Source organism: Anastrepha obliqua, chromosome 1, assembly GCF_027943255.1.
Source record: "Anastrepha obliqua isolate idAnaObli1 chromosome 1, idAnaObli1_1.0, whole genome shotgun sequence".
Taxonomy (NCBI): Eukaryota; Metazoa; Arthropoda; class Insecta; order Diptera; family Tephritidae; genus Anastrepha; species Anastrepha obliqua.
Genome location: NC_072892.1, coordinates 172,260,320 through 172,287,027, shown reverse-complemented (window position 1 = coordinate 172,287,027; position 26,708 = coordinate 172,260,320). Strand labels below are relative to the sequence as shown.

The following is a 26,708-nucleotide window of genomic DNA, read 5'->3' as shown; positions in this document are numbered from 1 at the left end:
TGTTTGCTTTATTAGATATTGGAATAGAAACATCAAATCGAAGGGAAAAACTACGTTGCAATGAATTTTTCGTTTTTATTCAGCTCTTCTAAAATAATTCCAATACTTAAATACTAATTAAATTACTTAAAATACAGTTTAGTAAACATTTCAGAAATGAAGGGAGTCATAAAATATTTGCTTAGAGAAAATAGACGAAAATGATTTCTTTACTTTTAATTCGATCATAAAAACAGTAACCAGTGAACACTTGAAGTAGTCATTCGCAGAACATGCTTTCGGGAGTTACTTAAGAATAATCTTTTCATACTTGGAAAATACAAAAAAAATCAACAGATGTATGTATGTATGTATGTTACTAATGCTTACATTTGTTTATAACTTATCATAAAATTTTCGATTAGCAACGAAAATTGAATATTTTAATTAAAAATAAATAAATTACAAAAAGTATACAGCAAGAATGTTTTGCATAGCAGACAAATGAGGAAAATCAAAACTAAGCCATTCCATGATTTTTTTTATTACTTAAATATTTCTTATAAAACTTCCCCCGTTTAGCTCTGCGCTCCTCAGTTGCCACTAACTCCAGTAGCAGAGAATTGTTAAAGTGCAGAAAGTAGTCGTAGTTTTAAGAATTGGAAAACATTTATATTTTTGGCAGTTTATACGTACAAAGTACTCGTCGGCTTCGATCGTTCACTCATCTGTCGAAATGCTGTATCTGCACCTTGGGCGGCGTATAACCATCTGGGTATGGCACCAGCTGATTGTTCAGTACACGCGCATTTCGCCAAGTCCGCACCTTGTCTTCTGGCGCATCGGGCACACGCACGCCTTCAATCACAGTCACCGCTGGGCCATCAACCACGGCCGACGAAGGAGATGAAGCAGCAGCCGCATACTGGTTCGGCGAATCCCGCAACTTTGGCACCTTGGCTTGCGTGGCCGCTCCACCGTATGCGTTCCCCTGGTAGTGGCTGCTATGTCTGTTCACACTATTGTTGTTATTTCTGTTGTTATCGCGATTGTTATTAGTATTCGGTGGCATCACGGCCGTGGACGAGGTCAACACTATGGCAGCGGGCAAGTAGGTCGTCTTCTTTTTGCTGTTCGACGCCAAGTAATCGTCCTTGGTAATGATATTTGGGCGCATGGAGCGGCGTGCCGTGCTACTGACACTATTTGCGGCATTCGTGTAATATTCGGCTACGGAGCGTAGCGCAGCATTGAAGATGGGGCGAAAAGTGAAACCGCCACCAAGCGGGTATGTGTCAGATGGTGTATTGTATGGGTTGGGCGCTTGACGCAAATTACGCGTGCGTGGCGCATTAACGGCTTCGAGTGGCTGCCAAGAGCGATCGATAGGTTCATGCGCTGCGCCATCCACTTCGGAGGGGAACGCGAAGCTTTTGTTTCGGCTGATATTTGCACTGCGTTGTTGGGGCAGGTAGCTGACCGGTCGCTCGTGACTTTGCTGGTCGTGCTGCACAAATTGTTGTTTATGCACCTCGTTCTCGTCGCGAAACTGCAGTCCACGTGCATATTGTGCTCGACCGTTACTAGTCTGCATGCCATTTGCCTGATTTGCCTGTCGCAATGCATTTTGTATCTTCAACACTTGACGTGCCTCCGCATCGGCTTTGCGTTGTTGGTATTCTTTACCTTGGCGCGCCAATTCGGCTTGCTTGAGCAGCGCTGGCGTATGCTGGAAATTGTATGCGTAGGCTGGTTTGGCGTTTTGTGGGCGTGGTGTAGGTTTGCGTACGTCGGCGCTGCGCACAAAGAAGCTGCCCATGGCATCATCAAGGCGTCCGCGTCTCGTATCCTTGCCTACCAAAAGTTCTACATTGTCGCCGGTGTTTGATTTTACATTGACCACGCGCACCTTCTCCGGGTCAAGGTTGCGTCCGAAACGCAATTCAGTGCGTATGATGGCTGGCTTGTAGATGGCAGGCTTGCCGGTGACTTCTGCGATTTCCTTCTGAGTGGGGTTTTGCGTTTGCGCATTGGTGGCCGCAAGTGAGAGTAGTAGGAAAAGTGTGCACGCGGCTATCGCAGCTGTGGCAGTTTTTGGGGTTTTTGTTGTTGCGCGTGCTCGTGTTGGCGACGACATTGCGTTGTGTTGTTTGCTGCGCATGCGCTGGAAAATTGCATAAGAGGAGAAAAACAATGTTAATAAAGTAATTGGAATGGGTTTTGTTGCTTTAGTGTACAAGAAAACGTCAGGAATTCGCTTGGGTTTGCGTTAATTGCAGGTAGCTCCGTCTTATGCCGGTAATAACCACAAATTAACTGGCACAAACGTACAATATTACAAATGCAGTGCTCTGGGCTAATTCCCAGTACTTGGCTTGGTGGAAAAAATACCAAAAACATAAACATGAAAAAATTTAAAAATTTTAAATTCCCCTGTAAATTGCGGAACTTTTCCTAAATTTGATAATGACTACTTTACGGTTATGCATTCGCGTAGGAAGTTACAAATTAAAAAAATTACTAAGTTTATCTACATTTATATAATATTTTAAATTTACAAAAAATTTTCGAGTGTAATATTATTTTTTATTTTAATGGACTTTTCCCATCCTCAAAGACATCTTGTGCCGCGTTACATAATCGTTTCATATGAACACTTAAATCTGGCCTTAATACAAATTGCTTACAATAAAAATATCGGCAGTTAATTAACGAGAAAATATACTACGACACTTCAAAATAATATCTAAAAATTTGTTTCACAATAATAATAATAATTGGCGCGCACACTCTTTGTTGGGTATTTCGCCGAGTTCCGCTTCCTATTTAGGGCGTGAATATTGCAGTTTTTGCACAAATGGAAGCACTTACAGTTTTTCGAGTATTTCGAGTCCGGCGATTGTCGAATGGTAGCTACGCTCTAGTCCATTCGTCTAAGACGGCCAGGCATTTGATAGAATAACACATGGTCTGAAAACTCCCGTGCCTAATAATATACATAGATAACACTAGTTTTATGGCATTCACTTCTTTTTCCGTTAGACCTAACCTTAAAAGGACAGCTGGTAAAATTTCATAATATTCTATTTATTAATTCGTGAATTGTTGTACTAAGAGTGACACCAATTTTATTATTTTCAAAACAATGGATTAAAAAGAATTTCGTGCATCTTGATGGCACAAAATACCGTTCAAGCAAAGCAATGGCTTGAAAGTACAGGTCAGTGCATAAGTTCGTGCGTTTTTTAAAGGTGGTCTTAAAATTAATAAAAAAGATGTTTAAAGCATTTATTAATCAATAAAATTCATATTAAGCTGATGGCCTAGCCGCTAATGATTTTTAGTTCATTGTGATTGTAATTCATTACTTTTCCAATTTTTAAATTAAGAAAAAATTCATATTTTCCTTCATTATTTACAATCGTTTCCCAACGGTTAGGCTAATTTTCAATTCCCCACTCAAAAAATTGTTTGTCCTTGGAGCCAAAATACCCTTCGAAAACCGTTTTTATAGCTTCTTTTGAGGAGTAGTTCTTGTTACTCATATGGGATTGAAGTCCAAGGATAAGTTGAAAATCACAAGTTGCAATATCCGGAGAGTATGGTGGATGCGGCATTAGCTCCCATCCGAGCTCGTTCAGCTTGCCTAATGTTTGCCTTGCGGTGCCTTGCGGTATGAGGTCTTGCGTTGCCGTGGTGAAACAAAACTTTGGGTCTATTCACTAAAGACGGTCGATTTTTCTTAAGTGCTTCATTCAGATTTGATAGCTGATGGGAATAATAATCAGCAGTTATCGTTTGGTTTGGTGCCCGAAGTTCATAATAAACAATACCGGCCATATCCCACCAAATAGAGAGAAGAATCTTCCTAGGGTGAAGGCCATCTCTAGGGGTCGGTTCTGGTATTTTATCTTTATCTAACCACTGGCGTTTGCGAACAGAATTATTGTAAAGGACCCATTTTTTATCACCAGTAACGATACGGTTCAAAGAAGTTACAATCTCAAGCCATTGCAGAAGCTGAGAAAACACATTCACTCTCTGCTGAAGGTTGGGGACGGAAAGTCTATGCCGAACCCATTTTCCCAGCTTCGAAACCTTTTCCAACTGAACCAGGTGCCTGTGAACTGTTCCATGCGATGAATTTAACCTCTGAGCTATCATATCGACTGTCAAATTTGGCTCAGCTTCCACGAGTTCGAGCAAGGCGTCGAAGTTAAAGACTTCAGGACGACTAGCGCGCGGGGCATCCTCCACGTCGCAGTTACCACTTCGGAATTTTGAAAACCACTTTTGCGCAGTCCTTACACTCGCGGTATCCTCTCCGTGAACAGTGTTTGTTTCTGCTGCAGCAGTTGATGCATTTTTACCACTTTTATAAAAAAATACAAAATATGCCTCTTATACGCGTTCGAAGATTCCATTTTATTTTTTTACAACACGTGCTTCTATCCACGATTAAAATCACTTGTTGAATGCAAAATATATCAAAGAAGATATAAATAGTTCCGTTATATTCCGCGAATACTTTTTTGTATGCAAAAACCGTACAAAAAGTGACATTAAGAGTGAAATACACAGGAACTTATGGACTGACCGATATTATGGGGACTCCGCTCCATCCGAAACAACAATAAAACGTGATTTGCTGATTTCAAACGGGGTCGTAGTCACATCGATGATGCACAACGCAGTGGACGTCCAAGGAAATTTTAAAAACATCAAATTAGCAAAATCGTTTTGAAAGATCCAGAAGTGAAGTTGCGTGAGTTGGCTGACATCTTAAAGATATCAAAGAAATGCGTTGACTTTATATTGCATGAGTATTTGACTGTGAGAAAGCTCAGTTGAAAGTGGGTGCCGCATTTGCTCATTGGTTTATTTCTTTAAGACAACGCACCGTGTCAGAAGTCAATCAAAACAATGGCAAAATTAAAGGGACTTTCAATAACAGGTGCTATCTATCGCTATTGAGAGATGATTAAAGAGTTTTTATGGCCGGAATTGGATGGTATTGATCTGGACAACGTTTATTTCCAACAAGACGGCGCTACGTGTCACACAAGCAACGAAACCATTGACCTTTTACGGGAAAAGTTTCCGGACCGTGTTATATCGATCTCGAAGAGGTGATCACAATTGGCCACCGAGACTTGTGATTTAACACCTTGTGACTTTTTTCTTTGGGGCCGCGTGAAAGAAAAGGTCTACGCCAACAGCCCAGGGTCGATCCAACACCTCAAAGATAGAATTCGTGAGGCTATCGAGGACAGTCACTGTGCAATTCGGTTATAGAAAATTTCATGAAAAGGATATTGTCCTGTAAGCGTGGCCGTGGTGGTCATTTGCCGCATGTTATTTTTTACTACGAGCATTAACGGCATACTTTCCTCTTTATAATGAAATAAACATTCGATCATTTATATCAAAATAAATGCATATCAAAATAACACCTCTTATTATATAGATTGAAGTTGGTAACGGGCAGGATTTTCCATATTAAATGTAGCTCAGGGCAGCCCTTAAATACCTTACAGTAGATTTATACAATACATTCACTTACATTTACGAGTAGGTAAAAAAATAATTTCAGCTTAACCGAAAGCATCACTCAAATGCAAGCCGCTCAACTCAGTTTAATAAAAGCAAGATCTTAACATCAAATGGGACATTAAGAGTTTGCTGACATGCAAGAATTAAAAAAAAATAAAAATTTGACATGATAAATGGTCATTTAAATTTGACGGTGTACAGCTTTAAATGGAGGTAATGCGCTGTTAAACTGTAAACTGCACGAGAGTACCTATCGGCTGTTGTAGCCAACTTGGAAGGCGGATACTTTGGGCGCCACTTTCAGTTTTCGTTGACCGATTTCTGCGCATTTTCCTTTTTCACAACAAAATTAAGTAGGCATAAAAGCAACTCATGTATGGAAAAGTAAATAACAGTAACTGAGTAAAATAAACACAATTTTTTATTACTACGTTTCATTTAAGTTTTTACTGAAATCTATATTTTGTTACGAGAAGCACCGCTCTTGTTGTTGTTGAGCTTTTACTGATTTTATTGCAAGTCTTAATTTCGTTGGCTCGTAGAAGACTTGATCGTACGTTGATCGTACATTGATCAAGAAAGCGCATCGACAATTAAAGCGTGGCCGGTGAAGCGTAAGAAATAAACAAAATAAGTATTGAATAGAAAATTTAGAAAAAAGAGAGGGATAAAATTAAAAAGAAAAACAATGAAGTTGAGGAGTTTCAGCAGCTTGTGGCGTGAATCTACATTTTATTAACTGTTTTGTGGCAGACACGAGCAGGCACCCTCCAGCTATGAACGACTTGCGCGTGGCACTTAATTGGTGTCATAAACAAAAATAGAAAAACAAAAAAATTACAGTTGGCTATTTTGCCAATTTAGTCTTTAATATTCATATTTTGAGTACCGTTAAATTCGCAAAAAAACTTCAGGTGGGCGAATTTTCAATTTTGTTAATTGGTGGTAATTTATTTTATCTCATTTATTTTCTCCATTGAGTAGTCACTAACTGCCGCTTAGTCATTAGGTGTTTCCGCTTAATTTTAATTTATGCCGAGTGTTGGACAAATTTTTTAACATTAATATTACTTTTTGCAAAATGAATTTCGCAGCACTCATTTTCTGACTATTTTTAACTAATTAAAAATTTGTACAAAAATGTATGAAAAATAGATGATGATTTTGAATGATAAAATTAAGTTAAAAAAAGTTTGCTTGCAGTTCAGATACCCGCTGGCCGCAGTGTTTTGACCTCGAGCAAACGCACGCACATGAACTTAGATCCGCTCATTGTAACCATTCGTCTAAACATAATGAGAGAGTGAGAGTGCCCTGTAGGAACAAGTATACATTGTAATGGGTGTTTTTTACAGATATTGATATATTTTTCAAACAACAAACAAAAATAGTTCAATGAAATTTAGCTTAATTATGCGATAGCCAACAAATTTATACTAACGGCTCAAGTATGGGCAATGACTCTGGATCGGGAGTGTACTCGGAACAATTATTCTTAAATTGCTTTTTGGACTCTCAGACTCTCCAAGCTAAGATCTACACTATATGTAGACAAAGCAGCAAAAACGATACGACTAATGGACTCACCTCCGGTAAACCTTACTATTTTTGTTAATAGTCAAGCAGCATTCAAGGCACTGACCTCAGTGCACATCAATTCAAGATGTGTTGAAGAATGCTCTCGCTCATCCAACAACGCAGCACCACACTTTCTTGGGTCCCTGGCCGCTCTGGAGGGGAGGGTAATGAAAGTGTGGATGAGTGTGCAAGGAAAGGCTCTGAGCCTGCCCTTCAGCGAGTGGCAGAGAATATTAGCATTCCTCTGAACGAACTGTGCACTGCGATTGACCTGAGCATAATCGCGGAAACCAATAGAAGATGCTCTCTGACCACTAACTGCAGGGTCTGCAAAACGCTCTGGACAAAATTGAATCTTCTTCTTTTTCTTTCACAGCATTACAACATGGGGTTCGTCAAAGCTTCCTTCACAAAACTCCTCTAAAGCGGACGATCTTGAGCTTTTGCTTCGTAGTTACGTATTCCCAAGTTCTTGAGATCGTATTCCATTGTGTCTATCCAACGGTTCCTCGGTCTACCTGCAGGAGCTGTGGAGATGAAGAAGAAATTGAGTTGGTACAGCACCTCCTCTGTGAATAACCTCCACTTCAAAGACGCACGGCTTCTACCTATTATCGATTATTTCTTTCAAGACTTGAGAAATTTACAAAATGTCTTCCTGGAGGGAATAGAGATACCTTCTTAAAAAGATCTAAGTGGTTTCAGTAACTTAGTTAGGGGATGAAAATCAAATACAGGTATTACGAGTACAATGGGCCTTAGGGCTACCGATTGCCCTGTCTTAGACAAGCATCCTCGGTATGTGACTACTATGCTATAGTGACCATCTCTACCACAGTAAACCATTTTTTTCTTACTTTTCTTTCAAAAGCTTATTTGTAGCAGCCATATAGTCGAATGTACTTGGGCGTGGCATACCAGGTTTTAGTCACTAAGTGATTGGGAAAAGCGTTTTAAGCTGGTTTTCATATAAAAGTATTATTTGAGTTGCCATACTTGTCCTAGGGTGCTGAGTTTCAGATTAACCCAACTTCTTTGGCCTAGAGCCCGTTTTGCCACTCCCTTCTGCAGCCATCAAAGCCACGGTTAGCAAATGGGTAACTACAACCCACAAGCGAGCTTGGCAGGCTGAGAGTGGCTGCAGATGGCCTAAACTGATTCGAGACAAATTATATTTCTAACTTTAAGCAATTAAAATTTTAGTCTGTTTATTGATGCCTTATGTTCCACCTAGCAACCACTTGAAAATATATATATACACATCCTAATTCATTCAAAACATGATTATTTTTGTAGGAAGACATATCTGTTTCAGAGCCATTAAAGAGTCAATAATCGCAAAAGTGGATGTAAAATGATTGGAATTGAAATTTGATGAAGCATCGAGAGCTTGGTAACTCCTAAAATACTCAGGTTAAAAAGTCCATTGTATTCAAAGCTTTGGAAAGCAAATTTATTTGAAGCCTTCGATAACAAGCGGGCGGTCAAACGCAATAGACAACATTAGAGGTAGCAGTGCACTATGGCTGGATAATCATCGTTTTGCGCTACAGTTCTGCGTGAGCATTGGCTCGCTGAACAAAATGCCACGATTTGACCCTATATATGGTCGATTTCTTACAGTTTCCCCTGTTATTCTCCAGTTAGTCAATCCATTTTGTTCTTGGTCTACCTCTTGCTTTCGTTGTAAATGTCTAGAGTCAATTATTTTTCGTTGAGCTTGGCAGGACCTAGCCATCTGATTCTTAGGGCACATCAAAACCTCGTCTCCTTTTATCGGTTGGTTCAGTTCATGGATTCATCTTAAGCTGCAATTAATGGTGCCGTACCGTTACGGCATGACTAATGAACGAATACTGTAATTTGGCGACTACGGTAATGGTTTCGGCTATATCGTTATGGCTGCAGCCCCACTACTTTATGAACCATTCACCGTCGCTGTGTTTAACTGTTGAGAGGATTTTTCCCACATTTTTTCCTTCAAATATTTGGAGCTTTTCTTTGTCGTTTTCATTTAAAGCCCACAAATCTGATCCGTAGCAAAAAATTGGTTAGACTATAGATTTATTCATCGCGGCCGGATAATAGTAATAATAATAATGCTTTTTCTTCACCTTTTTTTTCTTTTGTTGGTGGATGAGGTAGGGCTCAAAATGCCTTCGCATTTACAACGACCGTCGTCTACTGCGTTGAGTGGTGCGGCTACTAAAACAATCTCTCCTTTTCTTTTGGGGAGACGCCCTTCCAGGGACTACTTTCTGCTTTACCTCAGGAAGGCCTAGAACGGACACTCAATTTTATTCACCCACGTCTGGGTCCACCATAATTGTAGCCAGCTTCATGCTATAGGCTCGTCTTCTTGTGTCTCTACGTCAAGTAGTAAGACCTTGCGAGTCAATGACTCAAGTGTCTGTGGTTGTCGTCGGCTCTGACTCTCACTTCGCACTGGTTGAAAACCTATCTCTTGTAGGGGTGGTTAAGGCTATTGAATGCGCCAAAACTATTTCTAGTGCATCTCTTTCTTCTTTAAAGCGGTCACAGTACAAAATTACTAGTTCCGAACTCTCCACCATGTTGGTGTAGCCTGGACAGAAAGGGGTGTCTGCCAGCTTAAACCGATGCTGGTTCTTCATCTTTAACCTCACAGCTGATATCAGGGCAATTAAAATCAGATGAAAAGGATTTAGGTGTTGAATTTTGGTTTCCGTTATGCTAAGCCAGAAACGCTCTCAGTTGTTTACAACTCGGCGCTGCGTATTTTTATAAAAGTTTATTTTCAAAAAAAAAGTTTTTCTCTCTGGGCCTCTATCCGGCTTTGACGCATTGAAACCAGTAAATTGTCGACAATATCATTTGAGCCACGTGCTACTTTGGCCGGTAAGAAACCCCAAGCAAAAACAAAACTACCTACATGTTTACAAAAACAAGTATGTACAAATGCATGTACGTATGTGTGTGTGTGTGTGCTTGCTTGCTCCTCAGCCTATTGCCGTATTTGCTTTACCTTGATTTTTTTCACATCACTTGCAGTTTCTGTGAGTTTTTCCCTGGCAAAGCAAGAAAAACTTTCACTTTCGCTTGACTGACTTGAGTGTGCGTGGTGGCGGCAGTGGTGACTTCAATGGCAAACGAGAAGAATGCGGCGACGCGGCGGAGTGCCAGCAACTTTGGCTCGACTCCAATGTATGCGCGAGGCCACATTTGTGGCGCAAAGGCCACGACTAAATATTCTACATACAAACATATATTTACCGTATGCGCTGTGCTGAGGCGCTACCAATTCGCAAGAGCGGCTGCGAGTACGCGTGCGCGTGAGTGACTATCAGGAGAGAGAGAGAGGGCGAAAAAAAAACAACAGCAAATGATGAATTGTTTTGGTGCTTTGCGTTACTAATGGATTTTTGTATTTTATCGCCTCTTTTTACTTATTTAGCTGTCAATAAATTTGCTTGCATTTTACACGCTTATCGTTTGCCTATTTGCGTACTCGCTGAGCTTTGTTTGTCTTGTTATGAAATCCTCAAGTGGGACGCGCGCGCAGTAGGGATTTGCGAATATGTGCGCGCTGCATTGAGCTCATCCAGCACGCAAGCGCGCGAGGCGACGTGAGTGTGGCATTCGTTTTTTCACAACTTAAATAGCATTTTGGGTATTTCAAATGGTTGGCCGCCCACAAACGCTACGAAAAATATATTTTATTTATTTTTCCGCTTGTTTTTGCTGGTTGCTGCGTTACTGTGAATTGCCTTTTCAATTCCGTCCGCTTGCGCGCTAAGTAGGTTTTTTGTAAATAATTTCTTTTCTCTTATTTTGCTCTGCATGCATGTCTTTTTTTTGCACTTTTTTCATCTTCGTTTAGTTGATTCGCTTTTTAGGCCGCCTGCGCGTTGGCCAAGATTTTTATAGTCCGCAACGAAGTTGGCCAATTTCCGACTTGCTTTCGTATGCAAGCAGCGACAAGTAGCGACAAGCTGCTGTAAACACATTATAGCACACACATACATACATGTATGCATGTATGCATGCGCTGATATGCGCACAAATCAGCGTCGCAAAGTCTCAATGTCACGGTTGACCAGCTGGTTTTCAGCTTCAACTCCAACCGCGCGCGTCTCGTGCGCTTCCGTCATTTTATGTGCATGTATGTGTGTATGTGTGCGCATAAGCCGCTTCGACGACGGTTGTTGGCCGCCGCTCGCTTCACAAGTCTTTAACTTGCAAATCGCTGTCGTTTATTTTGAATGTCGTTACTATTGTCGTCGCGCTATTTTTTTTTTTTGTTATTTTTTTCTTATTATTTGTTTTGTGTGCTGTTTTTATGCATTCGCGCGATTACATCATAGCGGGTTCATGGTGAGTTCGCGCCGCCGCGTTGATTGCAGTCAGCGGAAATGGCGCTTAATTGCAGTGCTTCGAATTCGAATTCACGTGGCATGGCTTGCATTTGGAAGTGGGCAGCGAAATTAAAGAAAACAATTACATACACACACAAATGTAAAATGCTAAACTGCACATTTACTCGCGGCTACTCGGATTTCGTAATGGGCGCGCTACACGCAGCCGCAACTGCATACGAAATGAAACGAAATCCAGCGGCTATCGATGCGCTCCAAATAAAAAGTAGGCTGGCTGCCCCTTTGTTTCTTATTATTCCAGTGTTTTGAATGTTGCAACATTTACGATAATTATATTTTTACGTAACTTTTGTGTGCGCTGTTGTTGTTGTTGCTGATAAAATAGACAACACTCGCACACACACGCGCACCCGAATGAGGCATCATAAAAAAGAAAGGTAAGTGGGCATGCCAGATAAGTTTTGGAAATCTTTGCCTTATTTAAGTACACAAATTCCCCCCGAAATATCCATTGCTTTTATTTTTGTTGTTTGTGTAACCATGTATGCGTATGCCATTCTCTACGCCTCTTCATAAGCGTACGCATTTATGCCCATTTTCTCACTTTTCTTTTCACGCGCTTTGAAATGCGTTGCTCCGCGCACACACAAGCCGCTTTCGCGGAAATAACACTTTGCGAGCGTTTGGGCATCTAATGACCACCACCTGCCACCTCCGACTTACTACGAATTTCATTTACGCTCTTCAACCGCACTTGGAGTTTTCTTTGGTCATCGTATTTTGTGGTTTTCACGCGTTTAAAACTTATTTGATTTACTTAAGCTGCTGCTCCGCCACGCTGACATAACACAACAAAATTGTGGTTGCCCAGAAAATGATGGAAAAATTGCTTGTCAAATTGTCAGCCTGGTCTGGTGTTGTGCCTGCGCAATGGTTACCGTTTGTAATGTTGTTACAGCTGTTAATGGCCATTGCTGTCGTTGAGTGCTGCTGTTGCTGTTGAGTGCATTGCCTCATAGTCGCATGTGCGCGCCACCGCCTCAATTGCTTTGTTTCCCTCAATTGTCGTCATTGTCATTAGTGTCACCACTTGATAGGCATCACCAACATGGTCGTGATTTGCTATTGTCGTGGTTTTTGGTGTGCTGCGGTTGCTGGCAGACAGTCATCATCTACAGTGCAGACATACATACATACATACATTTATGGATGCACGTAAGTTTAGCGCTACTTAGCCACTTACACGATCAGCTGTTTGAGCAAATGTTTAAAGCTTATACAACGCCAATTTATCACCAAGGATTAGGAAATCTTTTCACCTTTTCCTTGTTGTACACAAAATAACGAACTAATTTCCTTTACACCCCGAATTAGAGAACATACAAACTTTGTAAAGGGTGGTTAAATTTCAAGGGCCGATATTGAATGTGAACCAGATCTAAACGTCGAGCTTTTTTTGCATTTCATTTGTCATTTTTCAATTTTAGACTAACTCAATTTGAATCATAGAAAGATACATAATAGAGCAACGGGCAGAATGGTTGCAGGAAATGGCAACAGTGAATGACCAATTTTCGAAGAAAATCATCTTCAGTGATGAGGCACATTTTCACCTCAGTGGATTCGTCAATAAGCAGAATCGCCGCATTTGGGCGAATGATAATCCAAGAGTGATTGCCAAAAAACCAATGCGCCCACAAAGGGTGACTGTGTGGTGCGTTTTGGACGATATGTGGTTTCAACTAGACGGTGCCACTTGTCACACAGCTAACGAAAGAATGGCTCTTTTGCGCGAAAAATTTGATGACCTTCTAATCTCACGTCGCCGCGATGTCAATTGGCCGCCAAGATCATGTGATTTGACACCGTTGGACTTATTTCTTTGGGGTTATTTGAAAGAAAAGGTGTACGTCAATAAGCCAGCAACAATTCAAGAGTTAAAGGATGAGATAATTCGGCACATTAACGGCATAGAACCTCAATTATGCCTCAGCGTCATCGAAAATTTGGCCATCGGATGGAGGTGTGTCGCCGATGCCGCGACAGCCATTTGGCCGATATTTTGTTCCACACGTAATTGAGCTATACCAGTATTACCATAATAAAGAGAAATGATAATAATTTCCTAAAAGAATTGTATTTTATTCAAAATCAACACCGGCCCTTGAAACTTAACCACCCTGATCTCAAAAACTATTTGTGATAAACTGAACTCTCCACTTAAAGTTACTATTGAAAAACAACATACAGGCACGATTCTTGAAAGACCATTTAGTCTATTATATTAAGTAATATAAAAATTTATTACTTAATAATTTCTGTTTTTTAAATATTCGGTTGTTCGGAAAATAATTTCGTTTTTTTTTCCCGACAGAGGATTTAATTGTATTTTTTCACAGCTTCCTTCACACTTAAGTCGCATTGCCATTATATAATATGTTTTGACAGCTGATATAGCAAGGCTTGTGTGTAAATAAGTTCATTTGATTTTATGCAGTAGTTTCTGGTCGGTGCCCATTTAAATATGGAGAGCAATAAGCAGTATTTTCGTCATATTTTACTTTTTTACTATAGAAAAGGTAAAAATGCTGTTCAAGCCAGAAAGAAATTAACCGATGTGTATAAAGAAGATGTGTTGACAATACGCCAGTGCCAGAACTGGTTTGCAAAATTTCGATCCAGCAATTTTGTTGCCGAAGATGTACCACGTTCTGGAAGGCCGGTTGAAGCTGATAAAGACGCGAAAAAGGCATTCGTTGATGCAAACCGGCGAATAACAACACGTGAGATAGATTAGAGGTTAAATTAATCGAGTTCAACTGTTTATAACCACCTAAAAAGCCTGAGTTTTACCTCAAAGCTCGATATATGGATTCCCCATGTCCTCACGGAGAGAAATTTGTGTCGTCGCCTTGACGCATGTGAAAGAAAAGGGTAAAATTAATCAACAGAAGAGGTGTAGTGTTCCACCAAGATGATGCGAGGCCTCATAGAAGTTTGATCACTCGCCAAAAGCGTTTACAGCTTGGATGGGATGTACTGCCACACCCACTATATTCTCCAGACCTGGCCCGTTCTGTTATTATTTGGTCCCGTCACTGCAAAAAATTTTGGAATTTACCTCAAACGAACATGTCTAAAATCACCTGGATCAGTTTTTTGCCAGCCAAGACCAACAACTTCATGAGCGTGGAATCATGCCACTACCAGAAAGATGGCAAATAGCAATGAAAAAAAGCTTCGATCAGGCACAAGATTATTTATTAACAAAACTAAACCTTCTTGTCCAATTGATTTTAGATGGATTTCAAAGGACTCCCCAATGATGATCACCGCAAGGGACTGCTGGAGAAACGGGCTCCACACAAACAGTTTTAAAGTTTTTTTTGATATGTTTTTTTCCTTTCGCCGTGTCCATGAGGCTGTCAACGCAGAATGAAACAAGGCGAATTCATTCTTTGATTTCTACTTTGCGAATACTTTCCCGTGGCAATCAAACGTGCAAACACGTGCAATTTTTATTTCTGGTAGTAAACAAATTTATATAGGGTTTATATTCGAACTTTTTTTAGTGTTTTTAAGCCGGAGGACTTTTTTAATTTTTATAAAAAAATAGGAAAAATAATTTGATGCCTAAGAGTTTATTACGTTTTCTTTTTTATATTAATTAAAGCGTGATCATTTTTTATATTTTCTCTAAATACTTAGTATACTTTTGTAAATAGGAAAAATGAAAAAAAAAGTTCTAAAAAAAATTAGATATGCATACATACATAAGTAAAGGGTATTTCAAAAGACGCACCTAAATGTTATTTTAAAATAAAACATGTACAAATTTGTGTTCTTTCAGTTTTCACTATCTTGATTCAAACGACGGCTCTGACCAATTTAAGTTCATGTGAAAAATGATATCATTTAAATGTCTACCATGAGCACTGGTAGAATTTCTCAAACAGTCCATTCTTGAATGCCTAATTGTTGAGAATCTCGAGATATTGATGTTGAAGGTTGATCAGCAACACTTTTCACTTCAGCAACAATACCGTCTTTTTCCGAAAATGAAAACTTCCTCAAACGATATAAACTGTGTCTAAGGAGATCAACAACCTTGTTTAAGTTGGAAGACAATAAAGTTGTTAAGCGTGCACTTGCGTCTAATATTTTCGAAATCTTCCAACATGGTTGCTATCGATGAGACCGCGGTATTTCTAGGCTAAGGAGCTCAAACGACAGTTCACCACAAGGCTTCTTCGTCAATTTACGTTCCTTCTACCGGTTACGATAGTACACGTGTTACCTATATTTTTTTTATTGTATTGAAAACAGAATGGTGAGAAATCATCGAGGTAATTGTGTAAAATCAGACAGTGTCTTATTTTCGGAAAAAGACGGTATTCTCAATATAACGTAGCAGAACTACAAAGTGTTTTGTGACAAGCCTAAACAGGAAACTGTAGAATTTTCTTCTAAAACTTGGTAGAAAAGACGTTCGGTTGGTGGCTGGTATTTTTCCAGGATACAACTCGTGGAGTCAGCATATGACCAGCATTGGAATCATTGAAGCTTGATTTGCAGGTCGTGCTTAGAGGAACCGAACAACACTGAGAATTTTATGTGTGAATGTCTTACATTTACTAGAGTAACATTCGTTCTTTCAAACAGAGGCAGCGAAAGGAAGCCAAAGCGAAGTAGGATGAAAGAGATCCTAAAATCCGGATCTATAAATGCCCCGATAGAAAGAAGAAAATGCGTTAACTGTGAATACTTTTAATTTTATGGATGCGCAGCTTTTGCCCGATTTTCTAGCCAGTCGCTGGATTTGGTGAGTGGCAACAGATGATTGTGTAGAGTACCAGTTGCTTCATATTGTAAAATTAAACAAGAAAAACTCAGAATTTGAAAATAAAATCAACCCAACAGATTGGTAATAATTACATTACATGTTGTTTTTTGTAAATATTACGAAGTTTGTGAATTTATTTAATAAAAAAAAAACAAATAGGAAAATTAAAAACTAAATAATTGGCGCGAAGACTTCTGTAAGGTGTTTGACTGAGTTTTCCCTCCTATTTGTGGTGTGCGTCTTGATGTTGTTCCGCAAATGGAGGGACCTACAGTTTCAAACCGACTCCGAATAGCAGATGGTTTTTTATGACGAGCTTTTTCACGTCAGAAATACTCTCGGAGGTTTGCCATTGCCTGCCGAGGGGCGACCGCTAAAAAACTTTTTCTATCCCTTTGCTGTTACGTTCACGGAGATTCGAGCCTATGCACTCCCGAATGGTATTCACGCACCAACCTATTCGGCTACGTCGGCCAAAATTACTTGGCCACAAAAAATTGATCAATTTTTATTTTTTGTATATTTTAAAACCTGAATATTTTTCTTCCGTTCTTAAATGCGATTCATAAATAAAAAATGTTTTGTCGTTATTTTAAAGCTTGAGAACTATTTTCATTAAATAAAAACAATAGAAAATTAATTTTATTTTAAATAAAAATTTTGACATCTTCAAAGAAAAAACAAAAATTAGATATCCCGAAAATATTTATTCTAAAAAAAGTTCTGAAATCTTCAATATATAAAAAAACAATTCAGACTGAGATTTTTTTTTCATTAAATAAAAACAATAGCAAATATATTTTATTCTTAATAAAAATTCTGAAAACTTCAAAGAAAAAAAAAAAGGTTTAAATGCCGAAAGTTTTGTTCATCAAATAAAACCATTAGGAAATGACCTTTGCTCTAAATAAATCTGAAATATTCAAAGAAAAAAAAAAAATTTAAAGACCAAGAAATTTTTTCATTAATTAAAAACAATAGGAAATGAATTTTATTCTAAATAAAAATTCTGAAATGTTCAAAGGAAAAAAAAAAAATTGAAGATTGCGAGTTTTTTTCATTCAACAAAAACAATAGGAAAGGAGTTTTATTCTAAATAAAAATTAAAAATTCAGCAAAGAAAAAAAAATAAATTTTAAATCCTGAGACATTTTTTCCATCAAATACAAAATCTAATCGATAAAAATCATCTAAAAAAATCTTAAAAACACAAAAACTGTGATGAGCGTTTGTCCCATAATTACTTCTATGGAAATCTCCTACACGGCAAAAGTCTTATGAAAGTCAAATTTCAGATTACTTATTATTTGTGCGCATCGTTGTTGCCGTTCTCATTAAGTTGTGGGCCACCCTAGGCTGCGTTGACTCCAACGACTTGCACTCTCAACAACTTAAAGTTCACTTTGTTTTTGCACTTCTTTTGCATTATTTGCAAAACTTTGGCATTTGCCAAGTTATTCACACATGGATGTATTTATTTGTTGTTGTCATTGTAGTCATTGTAGTCATTGCTCATTTTAATTGTGTTAATAATAATTTTCCTACTCGCATATTTAATAAACTTTCAATTAAGTGAAATGGTTTCTTTATCTCCCGCAGCTTTTTGTTTTAGTTAATTAAAGTTGCGTTTGTGGTTTACGAAAAACAAAAAAAGCAAAAAAAAAAATACCAAAACAAAAATAACAAAATAATGCAAATAAACAACAGCATTAAGAAAATAATAGACAAAAAAAAAATAAGGAGCAAAAAAAAAACAATAAATGCCTCAGCATCAGCAGGCACTGCCACTTGAACCGAATGAAAGTGAAAATCTTAAAAATACTTTTCCCGCTGCCGCATTACTTGCGCTGATTGTTGTGCATCGTTTTTTTTGTAACTTTTTTTCTGAGCTATGGTGTCACAGTCAAATAGTCTGCATTGTCTTCGCCTTTCTTCTAGTCTTCTATGCCACAGCTACTTATGAGTAGGTACTTAGTGTTGTTGTACTCGTATTTGTTATTGTTTTTTGTTTGGCTTTCTTATCCCAGCAAAGGTTCATCAGCGAGGTGTCAGATTTATGGCGTGCTGGTGGCATTGCGTTGCTTTCGCACCCTTTCAATTTGTGCAATTGTTGTTGCTGCAGCTTTGATGGCATTCACTTAGCTGTTTGTTGCAATTAGCGTTTGCTGCCACACGCGCAAGTCGAATGAAACAAAAAAAAAAAGACAGTCGTATAAAAAAAAAACAACAACAAAACTTTCTCAACTGATTAGGCATTTTATTTAGTGGTTGCGTCAATTCACTTTTAATTTTAATCAGAAGCAGCGATGTAATTTTTTTAATTATTTCATAAAGTATTTTTAAAATATTAATTGCGATTGGAAATTTCGTATAGTTTCAATAATTTTTTTTTTCAATTACCATAATTTTTTTTATATTTTTTTTTCCAGGGGCGGTAGCTGCTGAAGCCGGCAGGAAAATCTTCCGCCGTTTACCTCTCGATAGGCAAAATAGGAAAAGCGTATTTCTAACGCCAAAAAAACATCAAAAAAAGTATCTGCTATATGGGGTCAATATTATGCTTTAGGGTCATCCCCTTGATGCGGGTTATTTGGCATTGGATTCTCCTGTGCTTACCGTATCTGATCGCGATGAAGTCTCTCGGTTATCCTCGTCAATCTTTTTTCAGGGTTGACTAATTAAAAATCCGCGGCCGCCTTAGCCGAATGGGTTGGTGTGTGACTACCATTCGGAATTCATAGAGAGAACGGAGGTTCGAATCTCGGTGAAACACCAAATTAAGAAAGGTGGTTAGTGTCGTGTGGAGTACCTTCACATGCCGGACATAGGCATGTTGAGTCAGGCTTGATTCCGGAGAGGCAGAAGTTTAACCAACTTCCGTGTCTGGAACGTAATTGTGCTAAAGTAAGGTGGGTCTCATGAGACAACAGCGGCTCTTCGTCTGGAATTAGTGATGGTTGGACTCCAGTGACGACATTCGGCGAGCGTGAGCTCATAGAGGAGGTTAGGGACTCCCGAAGAATATCGTTTGTAGCCTGTCTGTATACTGGGAGGTTGAGTGATTGCTGAGTGTAGTCAGTTAAGTCAGTTAAGTCATAGTGATATCCTCTTACATACATATGAGATGGCTCAATCTTTAGCAAGTAAGTGCGAGTGTGATTGCTACGAAAGCACTAAGGAGGCTGTAGCACGAGCTGCTTGATGAGCATAGTATGTTACTATGCTCCCTAACTGGAAGCATATATGCCTCACTGTGTGGTATATTCAATGAGAAATATCAGCAGCCATCCCGTAGCCTTTCTGTGTGCAGCATTTTGGCAGGTTTGAAACTTCGCCAACTGCGTATCGAGTCATCCAAGCGACCAGATGGGCACTGTGTAATTTAGAATCCATCGGCCGATTGCCTTAAATGTCGCCTGCATCGGTGCTTTGCCTTTGCCTCAAGTGCTATTGGCTAGCGACTTGAGGACCTTGTTACGATTTTGCACTTTAGTGGCAATCGCGGTGGTGTGCACCATAAAAAAGAGTAAATTATCGAAGGTTATATCCAGTAACTCAGGATTATTGACTGTGTTTATTGGTGTATTATCGACTTTAACCATCAGTTTTAGTTTGCCCCCGTTCAGGTGAGGTCGCCTTGTAAATCGACGTGAGTTCTGTATGGTAAAGTTGGAGGTTCTTTGCAGTGAAGATGCGAAAAAATCTGGAGAAGTAATCATTTTTGAACACAAGTCATCGATGTCATTGCCCAACATCAATGTCAAGCAATCGTCAGCGTGTGAGATCAAAGAAACTTAGTCTGGTGATTGAGAAAGTACGGAAATTGAAAAGCAAGGAAGAAAGGACAACAACTTACGGCTAGTTACGAATATCGGACATAAGAAATTGGCTCGCTTCAAAAATCGTTCAGACAATGTGCTGACCGGCTCAGTTACCGGAACTCACACTTATTGAAAATTTTTGGGCAGATGTCGAAGAAATAAAGAGAGTTCCACAAATATCATATAAAATAGATTTAAAAGACTTTGCAAAAAATATAAAAGGTGATTCCCATCATTTTTGATGGACTCTACGCCTCGTAGGGAAATCACTCAGGCACACAGGCAAGGCAAGTAGCTTGCGCCTACAGAACGTTGACTAAAGATGCAATCTGTGTAAAGCTAGAAAGCTCTTTCTGGACCTTTTGGCAGATGAAATGAATCGACTCTATAACGTACAAGGAGTACATCCCATACCAGTACAAAAAACAGCTGAGCTATTGCTGACAATTGGCCGGTGGCAGCAGCGGTGAGATTATGAGTGGTTGATGAGTGGTTAGGAAGAAAACATGGAGACACCGACTATCACCTTTCGCAAGTGCTCAGCGGACACGGCTGTTTTCGGGAATACTTGCACTGTTTTAAGCTGTCAGACTGCCATATCTCTCAAAACTGTCCGAATACTGACGAAAGCGCAGAACACGTGATTTTTTTATTGCGATGGCTTCAGCGAGGAACGAGCTATTACCGAACAAGCGCTGGGTCACCAACCATCCTCCCGCTCCACCCTCATACGAGCCATGTGCGCAACCAGCAGTAAGTGAAAGGCAGCTAAAATCATGACGCGACTCCGCCACATTGATTGGGAACGCAAGGTGCAACAGTTACAGCAGCAGCAGCAGGAGAAAAGACGGACGGTTTCTGACGAACCGACGACAAGCACAGACTTTTGAGTGAAACACTCACTATAATACGAGTACCGCACACAAAACAAGACGGTAGTTAATATAACATTATGGCAACTTATCCGATGTCTTTTTTACTTTAGAACCACCTAAAAACGCAGTGGGAGTAGGAGGGACTATTCACGGCGCATAGCTTTTATATGTCTGCAGGCGAGAAACCTGCATGCAGGTATCTGTCATGTCTTCGTACATAAACGCGGCTCTACCCAGAGGTTTTACTTCTGTGATCCCAGGGTAGAATTTAGCCGAAGTGGTAGGATTGTTATAGATTTGTGGAAGCGTGCCCCACATACCATTGGTGTGATGGACCCTTAGAAGTGATTCTGACATTTTGATTTAAACCTCCTCCAAAAAAAAAAAAAAAATAAAAAAAAAATGCCTCGGGCAGTAACAAGGGTCATTCGACGAAATATTAATAACTTTAGCCTTATTTTGTGTTATATAATGAATTAATCTCTTAAGTTTGGTCTTTGATATTGATCACTTATAATTATTTAAAACAAAACAATTGAGTACTGTTTCTTCTCGAATAACTATTTGGCATGTAAACTTAAACATGAGCAAATAGCCGAATAAGTTGGTGCGTGACTACCATCCAGAAATACCTGGGTTCGAATCTCAGGGCATGAAACTCGAACAGCGGTCATCTTTCGGCAAGCAATTGCAAACCTCCGAGTGTATTCCCGCCATGAAAAAGCTCCGTATAATCTCTCCTCATAACCTCTCTCCATCTGCAATCAGGAGGCTGTTATTAATTACATATTGCTAAATGGACTCTTATTGGTAACTTATGTATCTTTAATGTAACCTAGTAAGTACTACCTCAACCTGTATTTGAAAGGCATCGGATTCAAAATGTCAAAACGTCCATCTTTCACGTGCATTGCCCCAAAAATATGCTCTAGGATATCCTGATTTAAGCTGTAGGTATGTCAGGATGCTTTCCATATCGTTTTGGTTATGGACATACCGAGCAAGTGCTTATACACCCTTTTGAAAACGAAATGTTTTTCCTACAAATTTTACTTTTCTTCCACTTTTACTAAAAAATTCTAGAGTTAGCAACCCAGTATCTTGCTAAGGGAGCCGATTTTTCAAGAGGAAAAGAGAAAGCTGCTGACTGGGCGTTAGCTATATTTTTGACGGTTTTGTGATAGCTGACTGCCATTGGTAAATAAAAAACATTCAAGTTAATTTATTTGTTAGCCTAAATTTTAGATTTTTATAAAAAAAAATCACTTTTGCTCAGATATGACATACACTCAGCAGCAAAACTATGCCTACAAACTATTTTCTTTAGCATTTATGCTGCTATACATATGTCCGAAAAATAAATAAAACTTTTCAAAATACTTTTTCGAATTTTACTCAATCCTTAATTAAAATATTCCACCAAGAATAATCTTAGCTACTGCTTTTGCCTCTAAGCTACCGATAAATACGCAGCAAAAATGTGCATATAAACAATAATTTGGTACTTTTCCGAAGTAGCGTGGGTGCATCATTGGTAACTAGTATGCTTTTGTCCAAATTATTCAAAAGTAATCAGTTTTAATTGCATCTATAGAGTTTTCAAGAGCGTAAAAGATCATGGAGGCGAAAAGAAAAGAAATTGAAGTTAGTAAAAGAAAAATGTTTATAAGGTTGGGAAGAAGGGAAAAACTTTCGCGAAATAGGAGCAACCGTCGGAAGAACTCATTCCTCAGTCCGAGAGTCATTAAAAACTTTAAAGAGAGTAAAGATTACGTATCCCGTCCACGAACTGGTTGAACTCCACTACTTACATACAAATCGGGAGGAACGATATATTGTGCAGCAAGTACAAAGTAACCCTAGGATGAACATAAATTTACAGTTTTCCAAATCTTTTAGCAAAGGTACTGTTCGAAGAACTGTGAAAAAGGCTAGATTTTATAGCCTTGTTGGATGAAGAAAGCCAATCGACAGAAGCGACTCGCCTTTTCCAAATAATATGTAAATAAGCCCAAAGAGTTCTGGAGAAAGGTGCTTTTCAGGGATGACAACTTGTGTGTAGAAAACCAGGAACCGCAATTGATGTTCAAAATTTGAAAGCGACTGTGAAACCCGGTGGAGGCGGAGTACTGGTTTGGGGTTGTATAGGTATGTGTGCAAAAAGAGTGGAAACTTAGAGTTTACACCGGCAACTATGGATCACAAAGTGTATTTGGATATCTTAAAAGATAATTTGAAGCTAAGTGTGGATAAATTAGAATTGTGGTCCGAATATTTGTTTCAACAAGACAATGATCCCAAGCACACTGCTCTTGTTACAAAGCTTTGGTTGTTATACAACGTCCCTAAGCAGCTTAAAACTCCTCCACAGTCACCTGATTTAAATGCTATAGAGCATGTAAGGGATTTATTGGAGCGTAGGATTCGTCAGCATACCATTACATCCAAAGAAATGCTCAAAAATTGAATGAAATATGAGTGGAATAGAATCACATCCGAAGAAACGTTGAAGTTAGTGGAATCCATGCCAAGACTTTTACTAGAGGTTTTCAGAAGGAAAGATTATCCAACGTCTTAGTAATTGTAGCTCTAATTGCCTGGTTTTGCACCTGCCTTGATTTGTACGCAGACTTTTGCGTTCAATATCCTTGAAGTATTTTTAGTTTTAATGTGGTTATTGGACAAGGTTTTCGTTTTGTGGTAAATATTTTTATACTAAACTGTGTATATTATAATAATAAATTAAATATATAATAATTTAAGTTTGGAACATTTGGAATGGATTATCTTTTCATGTTTGGAAAACTTTTGTTAAATTCTTAAGCTCGTAAGGGGTATGGTATAATAATAATCTTTTGAGTGAGTGATAAGTTAGCTTTGCCTTGTACGCACAGTCTTGCTGCTGAGTGTACAGTGAATCAAAAAAGTATTGGCACACTCGAAAAATCAAAGTTCTCAGTGCTATGACTTTTCTTCTAATGAAAGTATAAAAAAGCTGTGTTAAGCTGTTATCAATCAAGCTGTTTAGCAAATTCTAGCCTCTTTTTCTTTTTTACCTTCGAAATGAAGGGATTACGTCGAGGAACTCGGCCATTATACCCAGCCTTATATAGGGTATTCCGAACAGTTTCGGGGTTCAAATTGATTTCAAATGAATTTTGCAGGGTCTTGCACAATTTGACAGCCGAAGTTTTTGGATTTTGTGCCACCGTGGAGACCACAATTCGCTTCTGTCTCACGGTTAATTTTTTTGGGCGCCCAGATCTGCTCTCCGGAGCTATTTTGCCAATATTGCAATAATACGCAACGATGTTTCGAACGCTGGGCCATGATTTATCGACAAGTTTGCCAATTTCGCGATAGGATTTTTATCGTTAATTGACGTAGTTTTAGGGAAATTTCAGCACCACGGCCCATTTTGGTCTATGTCCGTTGAAATTGCGATCAAAAGTGATTTCGACCGTATGTAATATCTAAAACGTACGATTAAGTAAACAGCGAGTGTGAAAATAACGGGAGTTTACCGTTACAACGCCGAAAGCATAAGCTAACATAAAGAATGTGACAATAATTTTTTGATGTGAATTTGTGCCTCATTTTACCTTTCAAGGTTGAGCTTGTAAACCTATGTATGTCGATATCAATTTGTTTTTTGTTCAAATACCTAAGAAATAAATACATTTAGTAAATACCGTTTTCTATTTTCTTATACTTTCATTAGAAGAAAAGTTATAGCACTGAGAACTTTGATTTTTCGAGTGTGCCAATACTTTTTTAACTCACTGTATATATTTGTACAAGGTGGCGCAAAATTAATAATCCAATTTTGTTTTTCAATCACTTTTTAGTAAATATTGTAAAAAACAAAAATGATTTTGAGCTGCAGCTGTCTGGTTCATAAGTGATTAGTTTTGCGCCACATGGTACTTTGGTCAATATCTTCGTATTAACTTCGTTTTAATGTAAAAAAAAAGATTGATGCACGACGCCATTTGCAAAAATTACATATTTTCAGATAAGGTGATTAATTTTGCAGTGATGGCAGTGATATCAATAAACAATTTATAGACCCGCCCCTTTCGATAACTATGGATACAATTATTCATTTATTTATTTACATGCAACAAAATTATAAAAAATGATACTACACAATAAGGACAGTTAGCGGCAGAGACTATCAGCCACCTTATCCATATCCAATTTATGTCACACAGTTGAGATGGTTAAGGGGGGAGCCTACTTTAGAGGCTTCAAAAAATCGATTCTTTCGTGGATTTTTTTGGGAAGGAAAGAAATATTCAATTGAAACGAAACTTTCAGGTTTTATTGATATATATTTCGACAGTCTTTTAAAATTTTTTCGTTAAAATATATGTCATATTTTGCTTGATACAAGCATTTTGCCGAGGCGCCTCGAGATGCGGCGGGAAAGATGCAGGTAGCAATTTTCATCTGAAACCAAAACCCCAAAAAAAATTTTATTTTAGTATAGGATCTTCTAGTTAAACCAAGGAAATTAAACAAAAAGTGAAAAATTCAACAATTTTTCGCTAATTAAAAAAAAATTCATTTTTTTGGAAAAATAAATTCACTTTAGATTGTTTAAAAAGAGGGTTAATCATAACTTTCTTCGGGTTTTTTAGGTTGAACTAGAAGAGAGTTCAGTTCCGAATACAATCAATGTTTCTTTTTCCCTATCTTTCCCACCAATTAGGGAAAATCGTAAAAATAAAAAACCGAGAAATCGCGCGTCAAAGTTTTTGTATATAAAAAATTCGCTCGTATACCTGCTCGAAGCTTGCTCACAATTTCTTCTGTAACTCCGAAAATATTTGAATTTGCTTCTGAAATTTTGAGGACATATTCTTGCATAGTTTGGGAAGACATTTATGCAAAAACAAAAAAATCGATTTTTTGAAGCTTCTAAAGCAGGCTCCCTCCTTTATAAAAACGGATATCGCATCCATAAGTAAGGGATGAGGTAGGATTATAAATTTTTATGTATGTATGTATCAGTGTATTTATGTATGTATGTATTTTCCTACAACAAAAACATGCCATATGTGTGTAAGTGAATTTTTAACACCAACGCTATTTTTTTAGTATTTTTAGGAATTTTTATGTAATTTTTTATTAAATTTTTTATTTATTTTATTGTTGGAAAATACATACATACCTACATACATATGCACATACACACATATGTAGGTGTGATCTGTCCATTTATAAATTTATTTTGTACTTTTTTCATAACATTTTTTATACATTTATAAATTAATATAATAAAATTTCGAGTTTTTGGTTAATCTTATATTATTTTTATAAATAATCAACCAATAAACAGCATTTAACACTCAGCTAATATTTAATATTTTTTTAAAGCCCAACTAATTTTGTAGATAACATTTTTTTCACTTTCATTTTCTTTATAAGGTTTTTTGATATCTTCAGATTAATATATTTTTCCATCACAATTTTCACCAAGTATGAATTAGTTTGAAAAAAAAAATATATATATTTATATATATTATATGTAACACCTCTTTCATTTCTAATATCCACTCACTTTTCTCGTTGCAATTTTATTAATTTTGCCAATAATTTATGTGAACGTTGCTGAAGCAGGAGACCTAAAAGTTTAGTTGTTTGTCAGGCGGCTGCTTGAAAATGTGCAGTAGAGGCGTTTTTGGTATGCGGCAGATCA

General features: G+C 38.2%; 1 protein-coding gene across 1 annotated transcript; it reads right to left on the bottom strand.

The window, feature by feature from the left end:
• Positions 1-158: 158 nt before the first annotated feature.
• On the bottom strand, positions 159-26,708 carry LOC129241005 (probable basic-leucine zipper transcription factor Q). The gene is made up of 2 exons (XM_054877119.1): positions 26,571-26,708; positions 159-2,143 (listed from the first exon to the last, which is right to left on the bottom strand). The coding sequence occupies exon 2, from the start codon at positions 2,138-2,140 to the stop codon at positions 704-706; it is 1,437 nt and encodes a 478-aa protein (XP_054733094.1). The 5' UTR covers positions 2,141-2,143; positions 26,571-26,708; the 3' UTR covers positions 159-703.